Genomic DNA, 24150 nt, shown 5'->3' with positions numbered 1-24150 from the left:
GTTATTTCTCGGAAAAAATGTTAGGATTTGGATGCAAACAGAAACTAGCAGCTATAACAGTTACATTCATAAGGTGTCAGAATAATCATTTTGACATCTTTTATTAATTCCCTCTTATCAAATAATGTTTTGGTGCTATGCCAAAAAAAAAACAATAATGTATTTATTCTACAAAACAAATGACACTTTTAAATATAGTGTAAATTGACAACTGAACATTATGTAAAATTTTTGTCACACACCTGGCTGTAATGCTCTGCAAACAGGTAATTATAGCTTTGTATAAAATTCTGCACAAACAAGATCTGACTAAATAAGAGTTATAGATATGGAACACAGAGCTTGCAATCTTATCAACAGTTAAAAAGTAAGTGCAGTATTCTGATACAAAAGTTTTTAAGAAATATACAGGCATAAGGCAGGACTATGAGACTATAATAAACTAAAAGTAAAATTAAAATCATACTTCATTAACCATTTCTTCCAGAATTTGGGACTGAGAATCACAATCAGCGACATTCAGATTAATTTTTACAGTGAAATTAGCTTCTGTTTTTACTGAGAATATATACGTGTTTTCTATTGTCAGTTTTCCCACTGCAATAGCAGATGAACAATGTAACAGGAAATATGCCTTTTTACAAATAGTAGCTTTTCTACATTTTCTTCAGAAGTTAATTTGCAATCATTTGAAATGTAAAGCCACTAATTAATATTGTAAAAGGAGGTCATAGACTCAAACAGAATGTTTAATTGTTGTGGTTAATACAACATAAATAATCAGTTTATAAAGTGTAAATTTTCTGCACATAGTAAGAACAGAAATTTAAGATCTTTCAACAAATTTATTTATTTTTCTCCAGTTTCATGGAGGAACAAGCACTCTGCTTCTATTTAATTTTATTTATGTTTTGGGAAATATGGCTTAGTGCCAACATGTAGGCCATAATACATGGTATACGAGGTGCGGCTAGAAAAAAACCGGACTGATGCTGGAAAAAACATGTATTTACAATTATTTACAATTTCATGTTATCTCCTTCAATGTACTCTCCTCCTCGGTCTCTACACCGCTCCATACGAATTTTCCACTGTTCATAGCAATGCTGCAGATCATTTTCGGTAAGTCCATACATTACTTCCGTCGCTTTTTCTTTTACTGCTTCAACAGTCTCAAATCTAGTTCCTTTCAAAGCTGACTTGACTTTAGGGAAAAGATAAAAGTCACAGGGGGCCAAATCAGGTGAGTAGGGTGGATGATCTAAGATGGGAATGTTGTGTTTTGCCAAAAACGTCTTCACTGACAACGCACTGTGAGCTGGGGCATTGTCTTGGTGAAGGATCCATGACTTTTTTCTCCACAAATCGTTCCGTTTTCTCCGTACTCGCTCACGTAGGGTAGCCAGGACGCTAATGTAGTAATGCTGATTCACTGTTTGTCCCTCTGGTAACCAATCAATGTGCACAATCCCTTTGAATTTCGATTTTGACATTCGTGCTTTTTTGTCGTGGAGAACCAGGAGTTTTCCAATGCATCGATTGGCGTTTAGTTTCGGGATCGTAAGTAAAAAACCACGATTCATCGCAAGTAATAACATTTTGTAAGAAGGTGGGATCACTTTCAATGTTTTCCAGGATGTCAGAACAAATCATTCTTCGGCGTTCCTTCTGTTCAATTGTGAGACACTTTGGAACCATTTTTGAACACACTTTGTTCATGTTGAAACTTTCATGAAGAATCTGCCTAACACTTTCCTTGTCAACTCCTGTTAACTCAGACACTGCTCTGATTGTTAAATGGCGATCTTGTCGAACAAGTTTACCGATTTTTTCAATGTTTGCATCAGTTTTTGCTGACAATGGTCTGCCAGTGCAGTGTCATCACTGGTGTCTTCGCGGCCATCTTTAAATCGTTTAAACCACCCAAACACTTGTGTTTGCGATAAACAATCATCGCCATACACTTGTTGTAACATTACAAACGTTTCACTTGCAGATTTTCCTAGTTTGAAACAAAATTTGATGTTAACACGCTGTTCTTTCTGTACACTCAACATTTTCTGACGCACAGACAAAACGTCAACTACTTAAAACAGACGCCACGGGCAGACTGAGTGCAGGAGGCAGATGAAACTCGAGCAGTAGGTGGAGCGAGAGTCACGTGACAGGCCACGCGACTTTCAGCCTTATTGCATTCGTTTTATTGTTTCACCAGTACTAGTCCAGTTTTTTTCTAGCCACACCTCTTATGAAACCCCTACAGCTAAAAATAAGCCATGACAAAATGTAGGAGAAGACTGCTTTAGCATATTAATTCTAAAGACACTGATTATTCCCATAAATGTGTCACTCAGTCCATGAAGAATCTGTCAAATGTCTCTGTTGATACTATATATAAGGACACACAAAACCTTTACAATTTTGACTGAGAGATGAGGGGGTAGTTTTACTTTCATCAGACATCCAAAGATAAATTTGTAGAATATAGAACTGAAAAAAAAGATCTCTCTGCTTTAAACTTGGGTTAGGAAGTGAATACTTGCACATTAGTTCATGGCTTATATTTTGCAGATCATCTGACTGACAAAATGTAGTAATTTTGAATGAGTATATGGGGTATCTCATTTAATAGATATAAGGTTCATGTATTCTGTCTATTAACAGGCTATTCAGACATGGATTATCAGGACCACCATAACACTCATCAACTGCATCATTACAACAGTCATAAGAGAAAAATAGTTTCATAGTAACAGTACTACCTGATCCCATTATTATCGTCTTGGCCTTGTGGCCATTACCAGAAACATGCAGTGACATTACAGTAAACAAGTACAGACAAGTACAGGGGTCACTAAGGAAACCACATTCCGCTGTGAATGATATCAAGACAGTTGTGCATCAACTATCAAGTGTTTCAGCATGTTCTCATGAAATATCACGATAAAAACTCAAGATAAGCTGATTGAAGTGCCCTCACTCCTAGGTGCAATAACATTCAGTCAACTAATAAGTTCGAAATTATTTTGCATTACATTTAGGTTTATAAATAATATTTCCTCTTTAGAAAGACATTTACCAAGAGCTACATGAATTCACATTATTTTTATCCCAGTTAATCAGCCCTCCTCTGACTCCACTTTCATTGCAGAAAAAATCATATTTAGTTGATAGTAATAGAGGCACCTTTTTCCATGAGTATTATTATGTAGCTTGTGTAGCTTCAGCTGTAGATGTAGTGAACATGCAGCAATCCTCAGCATTTAGGAGGCCTAGGTCAGCTGCAAAACCTAACAGAAAGAAGGTTCTGCTGCTAGGTAGTTCACACTGTAGAGGTGTGGACCAGCAGTCGCAGGAAGTGTTGGGGAGTGAGTACCAGGTCACCAGCATTGTGAAACCTAACGCAGGGTTGGCTCAAATGACTCACAGCATAGAGGAGTTATGTAAGAATTTTACGAAGGAGAATCAGGTAGTGATAGTGGGTAGAGCAGGGATCAGTACTGATAGGGACAGGGAATATGATGTAGGTGGTGACCTGGTAAAGATAGCGACTCAAACTGGTGGTAATGTTCATTTCGTGCAAATGTTTCAGCATCATGATCGGCCTCATCTTGATGTGGCTGTTGTAGGCACATTAACATGGGGCTGGGGAGGACGCTGATGGCAGAGAGCATAGGTCACGTTTCAGTGGTGCCAGTTGGGTCTATCTGTAGATTGGGATTCACTAGGCTTGGCCTGCACCTCAATAAGTATGGGAAGGGGAGGCTGGTAAAGCTTATAGGTGACAGTGTAGTGGGTGGTGGTAGGATCCCTCATGGAAAAATTCCTGTAGTAGCTGGTGTTAGAGCTGAACCTCTTTTAGATTGAAGTCAGCTGATAGGTATACCTGCTTAAAGGAAGTCCCTCCAACGAAGGGCTCACCTTCAGAGGATATAATGTTTCAAAATAGAGAAGGAATTAGCATATTTCATCAAAATATAAGAGGTATTACATATAATGTTTATGAACTGCTTAAGGATGTTGAGTCTGAAATTATTGGTATATCAGAGCACCACTTAAATAATTTGACAATTCAGAGGCTTCCTTTACCAGGATACAGATTAGCTGGCTGTTTTTCAAGGAGTTCCTTGTGGGGTGGGAGAGTGGCTATGTACATAAAAAACAGTATTCCATTTGAGTCCACAGATATATCACGGCACTGCACTGAATAGATATTTGAATGTTGTGCATGGGCAGTTGAATTTAGTGAAACTAAACTTCTAATTGTTGTTGTTTATAGGTCCCCTAACTCTGACTTCAGAGCATTTCAGCTCAAGCTAGAGAGGGTTCTTGATTCACTTTGTAGGCAGTACCAGAAATTAGTTAGATGTGACGACTTCAATATAAATTTTGTATATGATGGTGCAAGAAAAAGGATGTTGGTAGATCTCCTAAATTCATACGATCTGATGTAGACTGTGTTTTTCCAACTATGGTGCAGGGGAACAGTAGCACAGCCATAGACAACATTTTTATTCATTCTTCATTACTAGATGGACATTCTGTTAGTAAAAGGGTGAATGGCCTTTCAGACCTTGATGCACAAATTTTAACACTAAAAGGCTTTCATACTCAAAAAAAAGTCACATTACAAACTATGTAGGAAAGTTAATCCACAAGAACAGAGAGTTTTCTAAACCTTGTCGAGGAACAAGAGTGGCAGGATGTTTATAGTGGTGATAACATAGATGATAAATGTAATGCTTCCTTAACACATTTCTCATGCTCTTTTAGAGTTACTTTTCATTAGAATGTTCTAAATGGCATACTAGCAGTAAAAGACAGCCCGAGTGGTTGACTAGTGGGATAAGGATATCATGTAGAACACAGTGGGAATTATATCAAAATGTTAGAAGTAGTCACGATCGAGCTACAGTAGCCCATTACAAACAGTATTTTAAGGTGCTTAAAATGTTATTAGGACTGCAAAGAGTATGTCATATGCAAATAAAATAGCTAATTCACAGGATAAAATTAAAACCATGTGGTCAGTTGTGAAGGAAGTGTCTGGTTAGCAGCACAAGGTTGACGATATCAAGTCAGTTCGCAGTAAAAATATTTCTGTTACTGATAAATCAGATATATGTTCGGTATTTAACAATCATTTTCTGAGCATTGCTGGTGAATTAAATAAAAATTTAGTTTCTACAGGGAATCATATAACTTTCTAGGCAAATGCCTTTCCGAGATTGATGTCTGAAAGACTCCTCTGTGATACAGACAAGGGGGAAATTGAGTCAATAATTAAATCACTGAAGACTAAGGACTCTCATGGTTATGATGGAATGCCTAGCAGAATATTAAAGTACTGTGCTGCAATTGTTAGCCCTGTATTTAGCCATATTTGTAATTTTTCCTTTAGGAATGGTCAGTTTCCTGAACGATTAAAGTACTTGGTAGTAAAGTGAACAATAAAGTACTCAGTATTGTATTGTATTGTATTTTTTATTGGTCCTATTGTCTACATAGCAGCTTATGCATAAGACATTGGACAAGTCAAGTTATAAATATACAGGCTGAAAGTCATTTCAAGGCATACATATTTAAGGTTACAATAATAAACCTTATACATAAGTATTTATATAACATATTTCATAAATTTAAATATTCTTCAATGGAGTAAAAGCAGTGATGCTGTAAATATGACTTTAGAGATTTTCCAAATGTATTGACCTCTGTGATAGCTTTTATGTTTTCAGGAAGTTTGTTATAAAGCTTAACTCCCATGTGAAAAGTACCTTTTTGGCAGAGTGCTGTCCTGATTTGAGTCATATGTAAGTTTCTGTTTTGTCTGGTAAAGTGATCATGTATATCACAGTTTTTTTTGCAGTCTCCAGTCCTTACCTATTACATTTAATTTAAAGAACAAAAAGGTTTCCATAATGTATACACATGGTAATGGAGTAATACCAGATTTCTTAAACAGGGGTTTACAAGAGTCTCTAGGCTTGCACCCAAACAAGATTCTAATGGCCCTTTTTTGTAGTTTAAAAGTGCTATTAGCTGTTTTAGAGTTTCCCCAGAAGGTGACCCCATATCTAAGATGAGAATGAAAGTACGCATGATATACATTCAATACTGTTTTCTCGCTACAGCATGATTTTAATGAACAAAGAAGGTAACATGTTTTGCTCAGTTCTGCATTGAGATATTCAATATGCTTATTCCATCTGATGTTACTCTGCAGCCAAAGTCCTAATAATTTGGTTTCAGTATTGTTACCAACTGGTTCGTCATTGATAGAGACTGATGGGATAAATATGTCCTTGTTAGGAAGACTGTGGAATTTTAGAGCAATGGTTTTCTTGCTGTTTATTACAAGCTGATTACTCTGTCCCCAGCTGCTAAGTTGTTTCGTGACCGCGTTTACTGTCTGCTGTAACTGTTCATCGTCATCCCCTTTGAGCATAATCATGGTGTCATCTGCAAATATAATTATTTTGCGTGCTTCAACATTTAAGCTTAGATTATTATGTACAGAAGAAACAGAAGGGATCCCATTACTGATCCTTGGGGTACACCACATTTAATTTGTTTATAGTCAGATAAGTGATTAGATACAGTTTTTAGTTCAATATTTGTGTGCTTGATGCACACTGCCTGCTTACGATTAGTCAGGAAGGAACTGATCCATTTGTTGGACAGACCTCAACTACCATATCTTTCTAGCTTTGATAGTAGAATTTTATGGTCCACCATGTCAAAAGCTTTTGACAAGTCAATAAATACTCGTATTGTTTCCTGTTTTTTGTCCATCAGGTTTAGGATGGAATTGAAGCACTCATAGACAGCAGTTGTCGTTGACCTCTTATTTCTGAATCCATGTTGTTCATTACATAGGATGCTGTTTTTATTTATAAATTTCATAAGTTTGTCATACATAACTTTTTCCAGTACTTTAGAGATGCAGGAGGAAATTGTGATGGGTCTGTAGTTATTTACATTGTCTTTATCCCTTTTTTTATATACGGGAATAACTTTTGATGTTTTCAACACATCGGGGAAAGTGCCTGCCTGTAGTGAGCAGTCAGATAAGTGTGTGAGTACTTCAATTAGGTTTGATGCACTCTTCTTTAACATTGTTGCAGGTATACCATCAATACCCGACAATTTGGAATTTTTTAGTCCTTTTATTGCTTTAGCTGCTTCATCTTGTGAAACAGAACTGATGTACATTGATCCTCTACATGCACTTATTTTATATTCATTTGCCTGGGAGCTCTTAAAGTTTGATTGTAACATATTATCAGCAACACCTGTGAAAAAGTTGTTAAATGTGTTGGCTACTTCTAAGGGGTTTGTTACTTTTTTATTTTTATGTGATAGTGTTATATTTTTGCAAGATTGTCTGTATTCTCCACATTCTTTTTTTATAACACTCCACATAGTTTTTGATTTTTTAGTTGAATTACAAATGATTTCATCATTGTGCATTATTTTTGCTTCTTTTATTACTTTTCTTAATATTTTGGAGTATTTTTTATAGTATGCGCGTACTTCAGGTGAGGAATTTTTTGAGTTACATATTTCATGAAGTAATCTTCTTCTGGCATGAGACCCTTATTCTCTTTGTGATCCAGCTGTTTGTTCTATAGTTTCCCCGTAGTAAAGCCATTTTATAAAAAGGGAGAAAGGGATAATGTAGATGCTTTACACCTATTTCTATGCCATCAGTTATTGAAAAGGCTATGTATGTAAGGATAATTGATCATTTTATATCAAATGGACAGTTCGGCTTTAAAAGTCATTTAACACCTCAAAATGCTACATTCTATTTTCTCTGTGAGGTACTGGATGGGTTTAACAAAAGGTTTCGAATGCTAGGCATATTTTTTGATTTAACTAAGGCATTTGATTGTGTTGATCTCTAAATATTGCTCCAGGAGTTGGACCATTATGGAATATGGGGAGTAGCTCACAATTGGTTCACCTCTTGCTTTAGCAACAGGCAGCAAAAGGTCATTATTCACAATGTCGAGAATGGCTGTCATGTGGGGTCTGAGTGGGGTATGGTCAAGTGGGGAGTGCCCCAGGGATCAGTGTTGGGGCCACTCCTTTTCCTTGTGTATAAAAATGATATGCCCCCTAGTATTACTGGTCACTCTAAAATATTTCTGTTTGCTGATGATACTAGTTTGGTAGTAAAGGATGTTGTATGCACCATTGGCTCGGTTTCAAATAGTGCAGTTCATGACGTAAGTTCATGGTTTGTAGAAAATAAATTAATGCTAGATCACAGTAAGACTCAGTTTTTACAGTGTCTAGCACACAATTCAACAAAACCTGACGTTTTAATGGCATGTGATTAGTGAAACTGAACAGTTCAAATTTCTAGTTGTTCAGATAGATAGTTGTTGTCGTGGAAAGCCCACATTCAGGATCTGCCATTTTTACTATTGGAACGGTATCTGAAGTGAGTGATGGTTCGACATGAAAATTAAGTCTACTTTGCTTATTTTCATTTGCTTATGTCATATGGGTATTATACTTTGCAGTAACTCTTCCGATTCTAAAAGAATATTTTTGGCTCAGAAACGGGCGGTTCAGGCTATAAATGGTGTAAGTTCACAAACTTCTTGTCGAACCCTATTCATGAGTCTGGGTATTTTGACATTGACCACTCAATATATATATTCCTTACTGTCACTTCTTCTTAACCATATTAGCTTATTTCCAAGAATAAGCAGCTTTCACTCATTTAATACTAGGCAGAAATCAAACCTGCATTTGGATCGGACTTCCTTAACTCTTGTGCAGAAAGGTGTGCAGTATACTGCTGCATCCATTTTCAATAAGCTACAACTTGAACTCAAAAATCTTAGCAGTAATCCATGTGCTTTCAAATTGAAACTGAAGAGTCTCCTCATGGGTCACTTTGTCTATTCTGTCGAGGAGTTCCTTGAGAGATTAAGCTGATTCTTGTTGTGTTGCTGATTGTGTTTACTTAAACTTATGGACTGACTTTTTTTGGGTTCATAAACATTTATTCTTATCTGTAATTCCTTTTATGTTGTAATTTCATGTACTGACACGTTCCACGACCTTTGAGATTTGTTGCTCAATTTGGTCCTGTAGAACTTGACGTGTAAATAAAATAATAAATAAATAATATTATGGACAGCATTGTTCATTTAAAATGACAATGAATTGTTTACAGCATATTTAATCGGAAAAATACGAGGCCTTGCTGAAAAGTATTGCCTTCAAATTTTTTATGTGAAAACTCTCACAGTTTTTTAAATAAAGCAAATGTTATTAACATTCTACATCTTTATTCTTTATGTGCACATATTTGCAGCACTCTGCCGGTAGAGGGCTGCAAATGTAGCGTGCAACATGGTGATGCATAACATAACTATGTAGATTCTTGAGAAACAGCACGCTTTAATCAAGTTTCAAATTTGAAGATTTTATCTACACATGAAGCACCCTCTCCTTCATCATGACAATGCCAGACCACACCCAAGCACTGTGACATCTGCAACAATCCACTGCCTTGGGTTCACTGTCACCAATCGTTCACCATTAGGTACTGACTTACCCACATCCGATTTTCTTCTGTTTCTGAAACTTGAAGGACACCTTCAAGCACTTCGCTTGGGTAGTGAGAAAGTGCTGCAAGCAGAGCTGAGGTTGTGGCTCCATCAACAAAATCAAACATTCTACAGTGACAGTATCGACAAACTTGTCTCTTGTTGTGAGAAATGCTTTCATCAACAAGGTGACTGTGTTGAGAGAAGAATCAACTGTTCTTAAGAAGTATAGCATCAGTTGTTTGGCATGCTCCCTGATGAAGATGATCAACCCACTTAGAAGTGGTTAAGAAGACTTCAAATCACGCAATTCCAGAAGTTACAGGATTCTGCATTAGCGTTGCTTGTCAAACGTTGGCTATACAACTAGGGCAACAATGCTCAGACACCACACAGAGCTGCTGAATACAAGCAAGTTAGCTATTATCAAACACTGTCGAGAGCTTCTATACACCATGCATTTCAGTGCAACAAAAATCCTTGCACAGTGTTATCACTGAGTAAAATGATGGATACAGGCTCATCAAGGGCTGAAATTTAAGTGGAGGAGTGGAAGCAACTAGCCCAGCCCCAGCAGACACAAATCCTGACAATTTATCTAGGTACCAGTCTCCATCTGTGGGATCCGATGTTGTATAGAATACCTTGCACTGGACCATTAACACTTGGAATGCATGGCTTGTGAAACAACTAAGGCAGGATTGCAGAAATTTGAAGTGAGAGGGTAACCAGAACATACAAGTGGAAGGACAGCTCCCTCAGTGATACAAAGTTTGTGACAGCACCTGATGAGGATGGCAATCAGTTCCACATAATATCCTTGTTACTCATTCACCGTAGCTTAATTTTCCTGGCTGATGATTACTTATTTTCTATTTTATAGCATAGCTGTGGGTAATTTGTTAAAACTCTTGCTCAAAAATTCAAAACATTACTCTGTAACGTTGTGTCAAATAGACTCACATTTTTGTCTGGCAGTTTAGACATACATACTTCCTAGTACAAAGTGGGTTGTACTGAGTTTTTGTTACAAGGGAACAATTGACTGCTTACATTTTTAATGTGTTGATTATCTGGATGGCAATGAACTGGTATACAAATTTCATAGAACTTTGATAGAAATTACCTTTTCTGGAACATATAAAACATTATTATGAGCTGTATTCCTACCTTTTGAAGCTAGAGATTCTCAGCTTTGAATTAATTTAATAAGTATTCATAAGTGGAAAAACTTATTATCATGAACTGTGTACCGAAGAGAGAGAAAATGTGTGGTGCCAATCATATAGCAAAGGATTATTGAGGATCAAGTTGCAATTACTAATTGTCAGGAAGTTAAAGCATCAGTGCAGGCCACAAAAAGTAAGATATCCCCTGCACCAGAAAATCTTAACTTTGATTGGTAAAGGTTACATCATCTACTTTATTTGAGATACTTGTTGGAATACTTGAGATCTAATTCAGAGTGCAGAAGGTTCCAGAAGATCAAATCTGTTTACAGAGAGGGTAACAATAGAGAATGATTTATGGTTGTAGAGAAAGATATTTTTGATCTAAATTCTTTGAAAGAATTATAATGGGACAACAGTGAGAAGATTATATGTGAGTATTGAAGGGAAGAAGATAGAACGGCACTGAGTCATCAAAACAACAAAATGGATTTACTACTGAATGATTATGCATCAGTGGATTCTCTACATTATGCAGTGTGGGGGAAAAAAAAGAGTTGCCACAGGCAGGACTACACATCTTATTTTTATTGGACTAGAGAAGGCATGGCACAAACTTCCATTGAATATGGTCTAAGTATATATGAGAGGCTATAAGAGTTTTTATTTACATGTTGCACCAGTACTGTACAGATGGAGTAAACACCATCTTTTGAACTTCCGGTAGCAAAAGGACTAAGGCAAACATGCAGTTTGGCTCCCACACTATTCAGAATTTACATGGAAGAAGTAATTAAGAACTGTGGCCAAAAGTATGGTAATATGGGTGTAAAGCAAAGTTACACATTCTGGCCATAGACAGGGCCAACAACCATTTCATGCTCTGCCTATAGCATCACTGAATGCAGTAAGGAGGAGCATGTGGTCACCACACTGCTCTCCTGGTTGTCATTGGGTTTCTTGAACTTGGAACTGCTACTAATGCCTCATGAGGCAGAGTGCACCCTTTACCAATTCTCCAACCAAGTGAAAATCCCTGGCAGTATCAGGAATGACAGTCATCCACACTGGCCACTCAGCTACAGAAGTGGACAATGTGGGAATAGTAGCTAAAAATTAAGTTTTGTGTACTCCTTTTATTTAATGACAACCAGACTTTATGTGTCTTACAGGGAAGACTGAAAATATATGTTCTGAGAACCCAGAGAAAAATATGAAGACATTGGCTTGACAATCTGTTGAAGACTGAGTACTTGTAGGTTGGTGAAAATTGGGACATGGGAAAAGAGGAAATAACAGGATATGAGAATTTTAAGTGCACGAGAGCACCACTATGATGCTAAGAGCAGAGAAAACATAAATAATATCACTTTACAATAGAAAGTATGACTTCCTATAGGGCAGAAGTGTGGAGGTCGAGGAAAAGACTTTGCTTTAAAAACACATTCATGAAGAAAAAGTAATGATATATCAAATATTAAACATGTAACAAATTATAGATTCAGAGGAAGAACAGGCATAGCGAGATTATAATTGATAAAATCAATGGTACGGGGTCCTACATGCGGCATTCTGGGGAAACAAGAAAATGAAGAGACCTCCAAGAAGGTGGAAAAATGATGTTATGCATGCTAGCAGCCTTCAAAATTGTGAATGAATGGATAAAGAAAAGTGGAGATTGGGAAGTGTGAAGCAATATTAGATAAGGAAAAAAGCTTCACAAAAGTGTAGTTAGAATCAAGAGTTGTGTGTGAAATGATCGTGGCTGAGCAGTATGCCTCATCTTTATTACAACCCTCCTTTCTGAAAGATGTAATAGCCCACTGTACAGGGTGTACATAAAGTCTGGGAACACTTTCAATTATTTATTGCACAAGAACCAAACATTGTACAGATACCATCCATATGTCATTTTGAAGAGAAACCCTGAAAGATTTTTTTTTTTTTTCATGTATACCACCACAGCGTAGTTTGGTAATTTGCTGACAGTCAGTGTTTGTCGCAAACATGTCAAGCACAGGTGCGTAGCGAGCCTTCTGTGTGTTGGAGTTCGACAAAAGCACCAGATCTCACTCCGTGTGACTTTTTTCTTTGGAGACACATTATAGATCTTGTGTATGTACTGCCTCTACCACGTGATGTAGCAGAGCTCCGGGAGAGAATATGGGAAGCGACTGCCACAGTCGACATTGCCATACTGGGACGGGTATGGAAGAATTCAATTAACATATTGACGTCTGCTGAGTCACTCATGGTTCGCATATTGAATGTTTGTAAAAAAAACTTTCAGGGTTTCTCTTCAAAATGCCATACGTATGGCATCTGTAAAGTGTTCAATTCTTGTGCAATAAATAATTCAAAGTGTTCCCAGACTTTATGTACTGTTTTATTCAAAAGACTAGGTGAATGAACATAGAGCAAGTGCATTAATTTCATTGCAAAATAATAGATGCAGCAATAGAATCGAGATTACAGGGATTTTAAAACTTGTTTGTTATTGATTGTCTCACAACTGGAACATATATGATGGGCCAAAACACTGTGACCACCTGCTTCATAGTGTGCTGGTTCACCTGGGAATGCAGTGGAGCAATGATTTTGCATGCAGTAGTTTCGACAATTTCTTCATAGTTTTTTGGAGGTATATGGTACTAGATGTCTATGCATATATCATAAAGGTTCCATAAATTACTGGGAAGTATTGTGGGTGAGGGAGTTGGCACACGATACCAACCCAGGTGTTTCCCACTGCGTCCAGGTTAGGTGAAATTGGTGGCCAAGGCATCAGAGTCCATTATGACGCTCCTCATACCACTGTAACGATTCTGGCCTTGTGATGTAGACAGTTATCCTGCTGGACACTGCCGTTACCATTGTGGAAGATATCAACCATAAAGAGTTGCAGGTTACTCACAACAATTTTCACGTAGACCACAGCTGACACAGTGTCTTCGACTACTATCTCAGATCTCATGGAGGCCCTGGAGAATATCCCCCACAGGATAACACTGCCCACACCTGCCTCAATCGCTGGCACGGTGCATGTTTTGAGCAGCCATTCGCCTGCATAGTGAAAATCCATACACGATCATCTACCTGGTGTAACAAAAAACGTCATCTATCTGATCAGGTGACATGAATCAACTGATCCATGCTACAGTCTCGACGATTCTGTGTCTGCAGTAATTGTAATCGACAGAGTCATTGGGTCAATATTAGAACACAAAAGGGGTTGTCTGCTGCGAAGCTCCATGTTCAGCAATGTGTGTGTGTACCAAAACAATTATGCCTTCAAAATAAGGCTATCTGCCGTCAGATCTGCAACTGATTGCCACCTATCCTGCTTTACAGAGCGGGTAGGCCTCTGACCTCCACGTTCCGTGAAGAGGCATGGGTGTCTTACATCTTGTCGCCTACTCTTTATTTCAATGTCCACCAACTGCTTTTTTATCACGAGAACAGCCGATCACCTTCGCCTTTCCTAAGATGTGTGTGTGTGTGAGAGAGAGAGAGAGAGAGAGAGAGAGAGCAGAGGGGTGGGAGAGAGAGATTGCGCATAGGCTTCAGTATAAACTACAACATTTAAAAAGAATTGAAGGTAACATTAGTTAGTAGAACTTGGTCACTTGGAACAAGTTTGGCAGTTTTCGAGAACTACTATACTTGATGATCCGTTAAATTTTTGTATTAACCAATGTAGACGCGACTGCTTGTATCACACACAGAAGACATTTTACTAAAGCTTCGCCGGCCGAAGTGGCCGTGCGGTTAAAGGCGCTGCAGTCTGGAACCGCGAGACTGCTACGGTCGCAGGTTCGACTCCTGCCTCGGGCATGGATGTTTGTGATGTCCTTAGGTTAGTTAGGTTTAACTAGTTCTAAGTTCTAGGGGACTAACGACCTCAGCAGTTGAGTCCCATAGTGCTCAGAGTCATTTGAACCAACCAACTAAAGCTTCACGCGTTTTCGTCATTGTCACGTGATCGCAGATCTTTATCAGTTTTTATGTTCGTCTTGGAATAGATGATTTTTTCTTAGTCTAAAAAAGTGTCTTGCTGTGCTCAGTCTTTCATATCTGGGTAAAAAAAACTACGTTTTTCACGAATAGAGCATATACAGTCTTTCAGGATCACTTTTAGATGTATTGGGTTTGTGCATAAGGTCGTAGCGTTTTTCCATAAGTTTCATAAACACAAGAGACAACACAACAGTGACTTCAGTCATCAATAATACACACATCAAAAAAAGTTTTGCATCACCCCGGTTCCCAGACGTCCTGAAGGTAGACGCTGACTGTGGAGTGTGGATATTGTATCATAGACACAGTCCCTTTGACTGTTCAGAGATGTCACTAAACCCGCCCAAAGATGTAAACAATCATGCATGAGCAGCACCTATTAGACGGAGGGAGTTCGACAGACGATCAGTTCCAGTCATTCCACCAGGAAGGAGGTACACGGCCCGTGTTGTCTGTAGTTCAACCATGCCTAAACGGTCAATATCGCTGTTCGATCGCGTCCGCATTGTTACTTTGTGCCAGGAAGGGCTTTCAGCAAGGTTAGTGTCCGCTCGTCTCGAAGTGAACCAAAGCGATGTTATTCGGACATGGAGGAGATACAGAGAGACAGGAGCTGTCGATGACACGCCTCGCTCAGGCCGCCCAAGGGCTACTACTGCAGTGCGTGACAGCTAGCTACGGATTATGGCTCGGAGGAACCCTGACAGCAACGCCACTATGTTGAATAATGCTTTTCGTGCAGTCACAGGACGTCGTGTTACGACTCAAACTGTATGTAGTTGACTCCATGATGCCGGCCGAAGTGGCCGTGCGGTTAAAGGCGCTGCAGTCTGGAACCGCAAGACCGCTACGGTCGCAGGTTCGAATCCTGCCTCGGGCATGGATGTTTGTGATGTCCTTAGGTTAGTTAGGTTTAACTAGTTCTAAGTTCTAGGGGACTAATGACCTCAGCAGTTGAGTCCCATAGTGCTCAGAACCATTTGAACCATTTTGACTCCATGATGCGCAACTTCACTCCCGACGTCCATGGTGAGATCCATCTTTGCAACCACGACACCATGCAGCGTGGTACAGATGGGCCAACAACATGCTGAATGGGCCGCACAGGACTGGCATCACGTTCTCTTCACCGATGAGTGTCGCATATGCTTTCAACCAGAGAATCGTCGGATACTTGTTTGGAGGCAACCCGGTCAGGCTGAACACAGACACACTGCCGAGCGAGTGCAGCAAGGTGGAGGTTCCCTGCTGTTTTGGGGTGGCATTATGTGGGGCCGACGTACGCCGCTGGTGGTCATGGAAGGTGCCGTAACGGCTGTACGATACGGGAATGCCATCCTCCGTCCGATACTGCAACCATATCGGCAGCATATTGACACTTGACGTCCCCATCGTGCACATCTTGTGAATGACTTCCTTCAGGATAACGACATCGCTCGACTAGAGTGGCCAGCATGTTCTCCAGACATGAACCCTATCGAATATGCCGGGGATAGATTGAAAAGAGGTGTTTATGGACGTGACCCATCAACCCCTCTGAGGGATCTATGCCGAATCGCCATTGAGGAGTGGGACAATCTGGACCAACAGTGCCTCGATGAACTTGTGGATATTATGCCACGACGAATACAGGCATGCATCAATGCAAGAGGACGTGCTACAGGGCATTAGAGGTACCGGTGTGTAGAGCAATTTGGACCACAACCTCTGAAGGTTTCGCTGTACAGTGGCACAACATGTAATGTGTGGTTTTCATGAGCAATAAAAAAGGCCGGAAATGATGTTTATGTTTATCTCTATTCGAATTTTCTGTACAGGTTCCGGAATTCTAGGAACCGAGGTGGTGCAAAACTTTGCTTGAAGTGTGTATATTCTCCTTCACTATTTACACAGTCAACCAACAAAGGGATAACTTTCCGATTCCGCGACTGTAGAAATCACGTGGTTTTGAGGCGAAGAACTTGTCGAACCACGTTCAGAGAGCAGTTTCATCCAGAAAGGAAGTTCCTTGAAGGTTGTTGCGCTAGACAGCGGAAAAAGTGAAAATCTGAGAGCGCAAGATCAGGTGAATAAGATGGGTGCGGTATGCCTTCCCAACCCTCCTGAATAGTGTTTTCTGTCAGTCTAGCAGAATTCAGGCGGGTGTTATCGTGGAGAAGCAGCATTTTATGCAGTCTTCCTAGTCATTATTCTTGGATTGTGTCCACAAGACGTCTCAGTTGTTGACAATAAATGTCGGCAGTGGTGGTTACACCTCGGGAAAGCAATTCGCAGTACACCACTCCATCGTTCTTCCACCAGATACATAACATTATTTTTTGCGTATGCGCGCAGGTCTTTGTCCGGGGAGTTGCTGATTTGTTTGGGCTCAACCATTCCTTTCTGTTCGTTGTATTGGCATAGAGAGGCCATTTCTCGTCACCAGTAACGATGCAGGATAGGAATGTTCGGTGTTGTTCACGAGACAATTGATGACGAGAAAGCAGAAATGCGCAGATGGCCACCCGCTGATTTTTGTGATTTTGGCTTAGAGCATATGGTACCCATGCACCCGATTTTTGAACCTTCCCCATCACATGCAAATGTCGCACGTGGTCGAATAATCACAGTTCATCACATTTGCCAGTTCAGTTCTCGAGTCCACTGACGTGGTTCATTGTAGGTTAATGCGTTTAAACGATCTTTATCAAACCCCGATCTTAGTGAACGTCGAGAGTCACTAATATTAAAACGATCCTCCCTATAACGAGAAAACCATTTACTTGTCTTGCTCTGTCCAATGGCATTATCCCCACACATGGCGCAAATGTTTCTGCAGGCCTCTGCTCCTGTCACCCCTCTATTGAACTCTACCAGAAGAACGTGTCGTGAATGTTCTGATTTCTCCACCGGCCACTCCGCTTTATAGCTTACATAGCTCCACTCAATATCTCCAAATGACAAAATGACAACATGTAAACTCATATGGCAACAATCAAATACAAATAAAAATGACAATCGATAAACAAACCCATAGCAACCGGTATACCAACATGCAAAACAGAAAATTATGCACCAGCTCAATAGATTTACATTAAATTTAGGTATAATAATATCACTTGACGATGCTGCGCCAGGAAACTTGGTGGAAACGGGACGAAATTTCCAGCCTAGGATTTCGTAATTTTCTGAACTTTTTCCGTACTCCTTTTCAGATCATGGTTTTTTCGCTTTTGCTAGGCATGCCACGACCCATTACGTCCAAGGTTGGAGGCTGCAAGTGTAAAAATTATATTGATACTACTCTTTAACTTGCTATCTCTTGCAGTAGTTAGGAAATGTGCAATGGAGAAGCACATGAAATGTGTAATATCCTAATTCGAACAATTGAAAATAATGCATCCCGAGTCACAGACACCATAGTGCCAGACTGCATTGAGCAATTACGAGGAAGAGAACCTCAAACAAGTTCTTGTCGGTTATATAGAAATGGAGAGTCCTATCTTCGAACAACTGACAGAGGACAAAGTTTTTACTTATCAAGGCATCATTCGTATAACTGGCCCTCTTACAGTGAAATATGAGGAAAATTTGCCTTTCTCGATGAAAATTTCAGAAATTTCTTTGAAGTGAATTTTGCGTGAATTTAAAGCTGACCATTTTAGTGTTTCCAAAGTTTATTTGTACACATATAAGTATATTCGTTAAATAATCCTTCTCTCGTATTATTTGGTGCTTCCCACTTGTTTAAAAGTGTTGGTAAATCTGATGTAACTTTGCCGACGCTGTTTGCAATATTTCTAACATATAAATGTTTTCGTAATTTGTCATATTTCTACAAACTTCAGTTCGCGACTAATGATTTACGGTGTTGTGAAGCGTTTTGGTACGTATCAGATAACACAGCAGGTTAAAGATAGTTGGCATTTTTATTGTTATATATTTCAGCCTCAAGGTCCACCTGGATAACCCAGCGCGTTATCGCGCCGCTTCCGCGATTCGGGGAGGTGAAGCCGCCTCGCGGGTTAACGATGAGGGCTGGTGAACCGGCCAGCCTGGATGTGGTTTTTAGGCGACTTCCCACATGCGACTAGGTGAATACCGGGCTGGTACCCAAACCCTGCCTCAGATAAACGTTACCTAAAGAAATAGAAAACGGTCTCATACTTGACTCTCTAGACACAGGCTGATGGGGTGCACAGATTCCATCCCAGGTGGAGTGGTGGAATAAGGAAGGGCATTCTCCCATCAATTCTCACTAAAGTTCAAAACATAAATAACAATGCCGACCCCGTAACGAAAATGGAAACAGACAAAGAAGAAGACATATTTCAGCAGAGGCCACAGAAATTTCGACTCATTACTAAGTCATCACTGGATTATCTGTTTTCGAAAGAAGGGCGAGGGGTATAGTAAAATACTAAGAAATTAAATTATGTATCAAATTTAATTTCCTAATTTTTACTATTTCACTTTTTTTTGTAAGGATCATCTGATGAAGTCTTTGAAAAAAGCTGAAACTATGTGTGGACTGAGGGCGAAACATACGAAGGAAGTTTTTTTTAAACCGCAGTGAAAATCCGGTGAAGCTTGGCGCAGATGTGTTGTGACGTTTCAGATCTGAGCGCACAGTGAGCACGTAGAAAGCCCTAAAACAGTAGTGTCTCATGCCAAGTGTGAAGTGCCTGTTGAGTGGTTTCGCCTGATTTCACGCAGCCCACATACAGTAACTGTCGTGCGTTTCCTTCTTCATGACCGTTTTCGGCCGCACACTGCAGGTGCAATGAAGACTCTCCTGCAGCGTTTTCGATGAGAAGTGTTTGATCACCCACCACACAGTACAGACTTGGCTTCCTCTGACTGTCACCTCTTCGCTCTCATTAACCGCTGGCTATGAGGGAAGCACATTGGCACAGCCAACGAGCTGCAAAACAAGTGTCGGACATTGGCGGAAATTACAGGCGGCCACAGTCTAAGACGAACGTTTTAGAAAGTTGGTAACGTGCTAAGGCAAATGTCTAAGTTTGAACGGCGACTATTTCTGAAGTGGAACTTTTAGCTAAATGATGCAAATAAAACATTTTTGATTTTCACTGTGCTTTACATTTCGTGACCGATTGGAGGGTGAAAAAAAGTAGCATTCATATAATAATAAGTTTAAATTGTCTCGGATTTGCTGATGACCTTGCTCTCTTGTCCAACAGTATTCAGGAAACCAAACAACAAGTTATCTCGAAACTTCCTGGCAGATTAAAACTGTGTGCCGGACCGAGACTCTAACTCGGTCCGGCACACAGTTTTAATCTGCCAGGAAGTTTCATATCAGCGCACACTCCGCTGTAGAGTGAAAATTTGATTCAACAAGTTATCTCACTACAGGAAATAGCACAGAAAGTTGGTCTTGGAACATCCTTTGAAAAAACAACCATCATGTTAACTGACCCACCACTCATAAACAAAATTGCCATAGGAAACCAAGAAATCAAGAAATGAAAATTGTAGATAAATTTAAATATCTGGGAGAAATCATAGCACATAACCTCAATGAAAAGCCAACATGGCATAACATAATATACAAATTGACTAGAACACAATATATCACCAAGAACACCTACAACAAAAAGAGCCTGTCAATAGCATCGAAATTAAAACACTACAAAACAGCCACTCAACCAGAAATAACATACGCAAGTGAAACCATCTTCAAAACAACTAACACTACAGAAATAGACAAAATACTCAACACAGAGAGAAGAATCATCAGAACGTGCATACAAATCGTACCAGAAAGATGGACACTGGAGAGTAGCTACAAATGAAACAGTCTACAAGGAAATAGAACCGGTAATGAGTACAATCAGGAAGAAAAGCATTTCATTTTTCGGACATCTAATCAGAACATCAGAGAACAGGATCCTCAGGAGAATAATAGAAAAATTGTGGAACAGTAAGTGCAACATTAAGTGGATTACAGAAATCAAGGAAGATATGGATGAGCTACAGATTACATTGGAAGACCTAAGAAACAAAACTGACAAAATCAGGAAACTCACAGACAAACAAACCAGACTGCAAACGAGAATCAACAGACAATAGGGTGATTTCCGATGAAGAAAGAAGGATGAGATCTGAGAGAATGAAGAAGTGTACTGGGCTGCCAGGAAACTGAAAAATTCTTTGTATAAAGTTGGCTAGAGCGGTCCAATGAAGGCCATAAAATGTAATTAACTAAATACATAAATAATAATAATAATAATAATAATTACAAGACGGTCACTGTGTTTCTGTGAGGTAAGATGACTGCTCTGTAAAAGTTGTCAAAGCTGTTCCTGTTGGCGGTAGCTTAAGGTTAATGTAGTGGACAAGCATGTAAATGGTCCACCGTTGCCATATTCTTTTTTAACGACAAAATGTGTTATAACTGTAAACTAACCGACTCGTTCCACTTTTTAGGGTCAGATATAGCGTTGCCTTTTATTTCATATTTAACTGATGCTTAAAATGATCCAGTACACCAAAAATCCTGTTTGTTCTTGAACGTATTTGATAAAATACTTTGCTTGCGTGCTGCTTGCCAAGAACCCAGTGAAACCTTCATGATCATAATGTAAATTTACATTTAACTAAATTTCTAGAACTGTGTAAGATGGGTGTTTTATATCTCTGAGAAGAAACGGTTAATATTACTTCACATGTCTTCAGCCTGGTTTCTTACTTTTTCTGTCGTCTGAGCTTGTACTGACAGCAGGTAAGCATAACCCATCTGTACTTGCTGGTTTAATAATTATTTTATTTAGCTCTGTTAATTACTTAAAACTGATTACCATCCTATCACCTTGTACAAATAACTTTTATTGCATTTTGGATGGTTTTCAGTGGGCAGCTAAGAGAAGCTGGAGAAGATCTGTTGGAAGGTGAACGACTGAACACTATTCATGTTCTTTCGTTACATTATACTCAAACAGAAGGTACACCCCCATCCATCTCCTTCCCCATCCGAGATATTTTTTCGGATTATTTTAATTTTTTATAGCTTACATAACATTTTTTCGAGAGAATTACATGGGTTTGATGAGATTCCCGCCATCCAGCGATGACTCCGTCATATCTACTCAATGACTTATAAGAAATTATACGATAGACCAATACGGGTAAAAATTCAATGAAACTGCAGATTTAACAAGTGTGGCATAAAAATAAATTATTCTTCGTCATCAATGTGGCTTGTATTTTTGGTGCAACAATTAACTTACGTAAAATCATATATTACGTTTGTGCATTAGTTCGTTTTTATTTTGCATGTTGGTATTCCGGTTGCTATGGGTTCATTTATCAATCATCATTTTTATTTGAAGTTCACTGTTGCTATATTTGAGTTTACACATTGTCATTTTGTCATCTGGAGATAGTGAGTGGCGCTGTGGACGCTAGGAAATGGAGAGCCAAATGGAGGAATTAACATTTCCGACATATAGGGGTGGCAGCAGCGGAGGAAGCCAGAGACATTTGCACCGTTTATGGGGGTAAGGCCACTGGACACAACAAGACAAGCAAATGGTTTTCTCGTTTTAGGGAGGCTCGTTTTGATATTAGTGACTCTCCACTCTTCATGATATGATGATGATCATTTAAATGCATTAATCCACAATGATCCACATCAGTACACTCGACACGTGGCAGATGTAATGAACTGCGATCATTCCATCACGTGCGACATTTGCATATAATGGGGAAGGTTCAAAAATCGGGAGTATGGGTACCGCATGCTCTAAGCTAGAAATCACAAAAATCGGTCGGTGGCCACATGTGCGTCTTTGATTGCTCGTCATCAACTGGCTCGTGAACAGAACCGATCATTCCCATCTTGTATTGTTACTGGTGACTAGAAGTGGCGTCTTTATGAGAACGTAATGAAAATACAGGAATGGCTGAGCCCAAAGAAAGCGACAGCTCCCCGTAATAATACCTGCGCACATCCAAATTAGATGTTATGCATCTGGTGGAACAGCGATGCTGTGGTGTATTACGGATTGCTTTCTCGAGGTTTAACCATCGCATTTATTGCCACCAACTGAGACGTCTTGCAGACTCAGTCCAATAACAACGACCAGAAAGACTGCGAAAAGTGCTGCTACTCCACGATAACGCCTGCCCACATTCTGCTAGACTGACAAAAACACTATACAGGAGTTACGTTGTGGAGTTACTACCTCACCCAGCTTTATTCACCTGATCTTGCGCTCTCAGATTTTCGTCTTTTCCGCTCTCTGTCGAACAACCTTCAAGGAACTCTCTTTCTGGATAAAAATGCCTTTCGAACATAGCTTCTTCTTCGCCTCAAAACCACATGATTTCCACAGTCGCGGAAGCAAAGAGCTACCCCAGTGTTGGCAGACTTGTAATTAGTGAAGGAGAATATATTCTTGATAACTAAGGTCTCTGTTTTGTTATCTGTCGTGTTTATTAAACTTACGGAAAAACACTACAAATTTATGCACCAAACTAATACATTATTCTGATGTCGCCCGTTGAGAAACTTTTAATTATATATTTGAGAAAATACCTGGTGTACACTAAATGAGCGTCTTGTTTCTTCTGCAACTTTGGGGCAGGTGGATGATTGCTGTATAAAGTGCTGAAATAAATGCTAACCAGGTGCGTGAAGGAAGCTGTGCGTGTACGCCAGCGTCAGCTGATGACCAACGGAGAGCGTCAATAAGGTCGTGCAAATTGCTGGCAGCACTTCGGCAGAAAGGACATTGTGGCGGGGGAGATAAGAGGGGCGAATATAAGCGTGCGCGCGCCCGGTCGGCGGCAGTGCTCGATGCGAGCTGGTGGCGCGAGGTGCGGCCGAGGCGTGTGGCAAGACTGCGATGAGAGGGCAGCCGCGAGCCGACCGCTACTAGAATGGACTCCAAGACGTACCGAAGCGAGCCCAACCCCCGGCTGACCGCCAACCCTGTGTCCAGGCTGTATATGTGGTGAGTACACGCACGCCTTTCTCTCTACCCCTCCAGCAACGACAGACGCTAAACCCCCGTCTGTACCACTGACAATGCCGCGGTGAAAGTTGTTTAAATTCTGAAATTTTTTTTCTGAAGCTCCCTTACGTTGCAGGTTGGGAATGACGAACGGCTTATAGTTTTATGATTTATTTGAATTTTTTGGGTCTTTTATTTTTGCACAATAATGCATTCATTGGGACGCTTTGACCGCAATGTTTAGAATGTGGCATTCAGTAACAACTGACAGCTACAAGATTTATGGGTTTAGAAAGGTGAAATGTTTGTGTGCCTGGTATTAAAAGAATGCGATCTATGAAGTCGGAGGATAATGATACCTTGGCGGGTATCAACGTATTGCACGTGCCTCATTGCCATGAGAAGCGGGCCGTGGCTCAAAATAGCGTTACA

At 39.7% G+C, this 24150-nt stretch overlaps 1 protein-coding gene across 1 annotated transcript in view; it reads left to right on the top strand.

Annotated features, from left to right (window-relative positions):
- Window positions 1-23559: 23559 nt before the first annotated feature.
- LOC124591186 (ATP-binding cassette sub-family C member 4-like) overlaps window positions 23560-24150 on the top strand; it is a 384591-nt gene continuing 384000 nt past the window's right edge. The window contains exon 1 of the mRNA XM_047131714.1: window positions 23560-23718. Coding sequence (XP_046987670.1) covers window positions 23645-23718 — 74 coding nt within the window. The 5' untranslated portion in view covers window positions 23560-23644. The remainder of the gene's footprint in view (window positions 23719-24150) is intronic.

The sequence above is a fragment of the Schistocerca americana genome, chromosome 2 (genome assembly GCF_021461395.2).
Source record: "Schistocerca americana isolate TAMUIC-IGC-003095 chromosome 2, iqSchAmer2.1, whole genome shotgun sequence".
NCBI lineage: Eukaryota > Metazoa > Arthropoda > Insecta > Orthoptera > Acrididae > Schistocerca > Schistocerca americana.
This window is presented reverse-complemented; position numbering and strand designations above follow the sequence as displayed.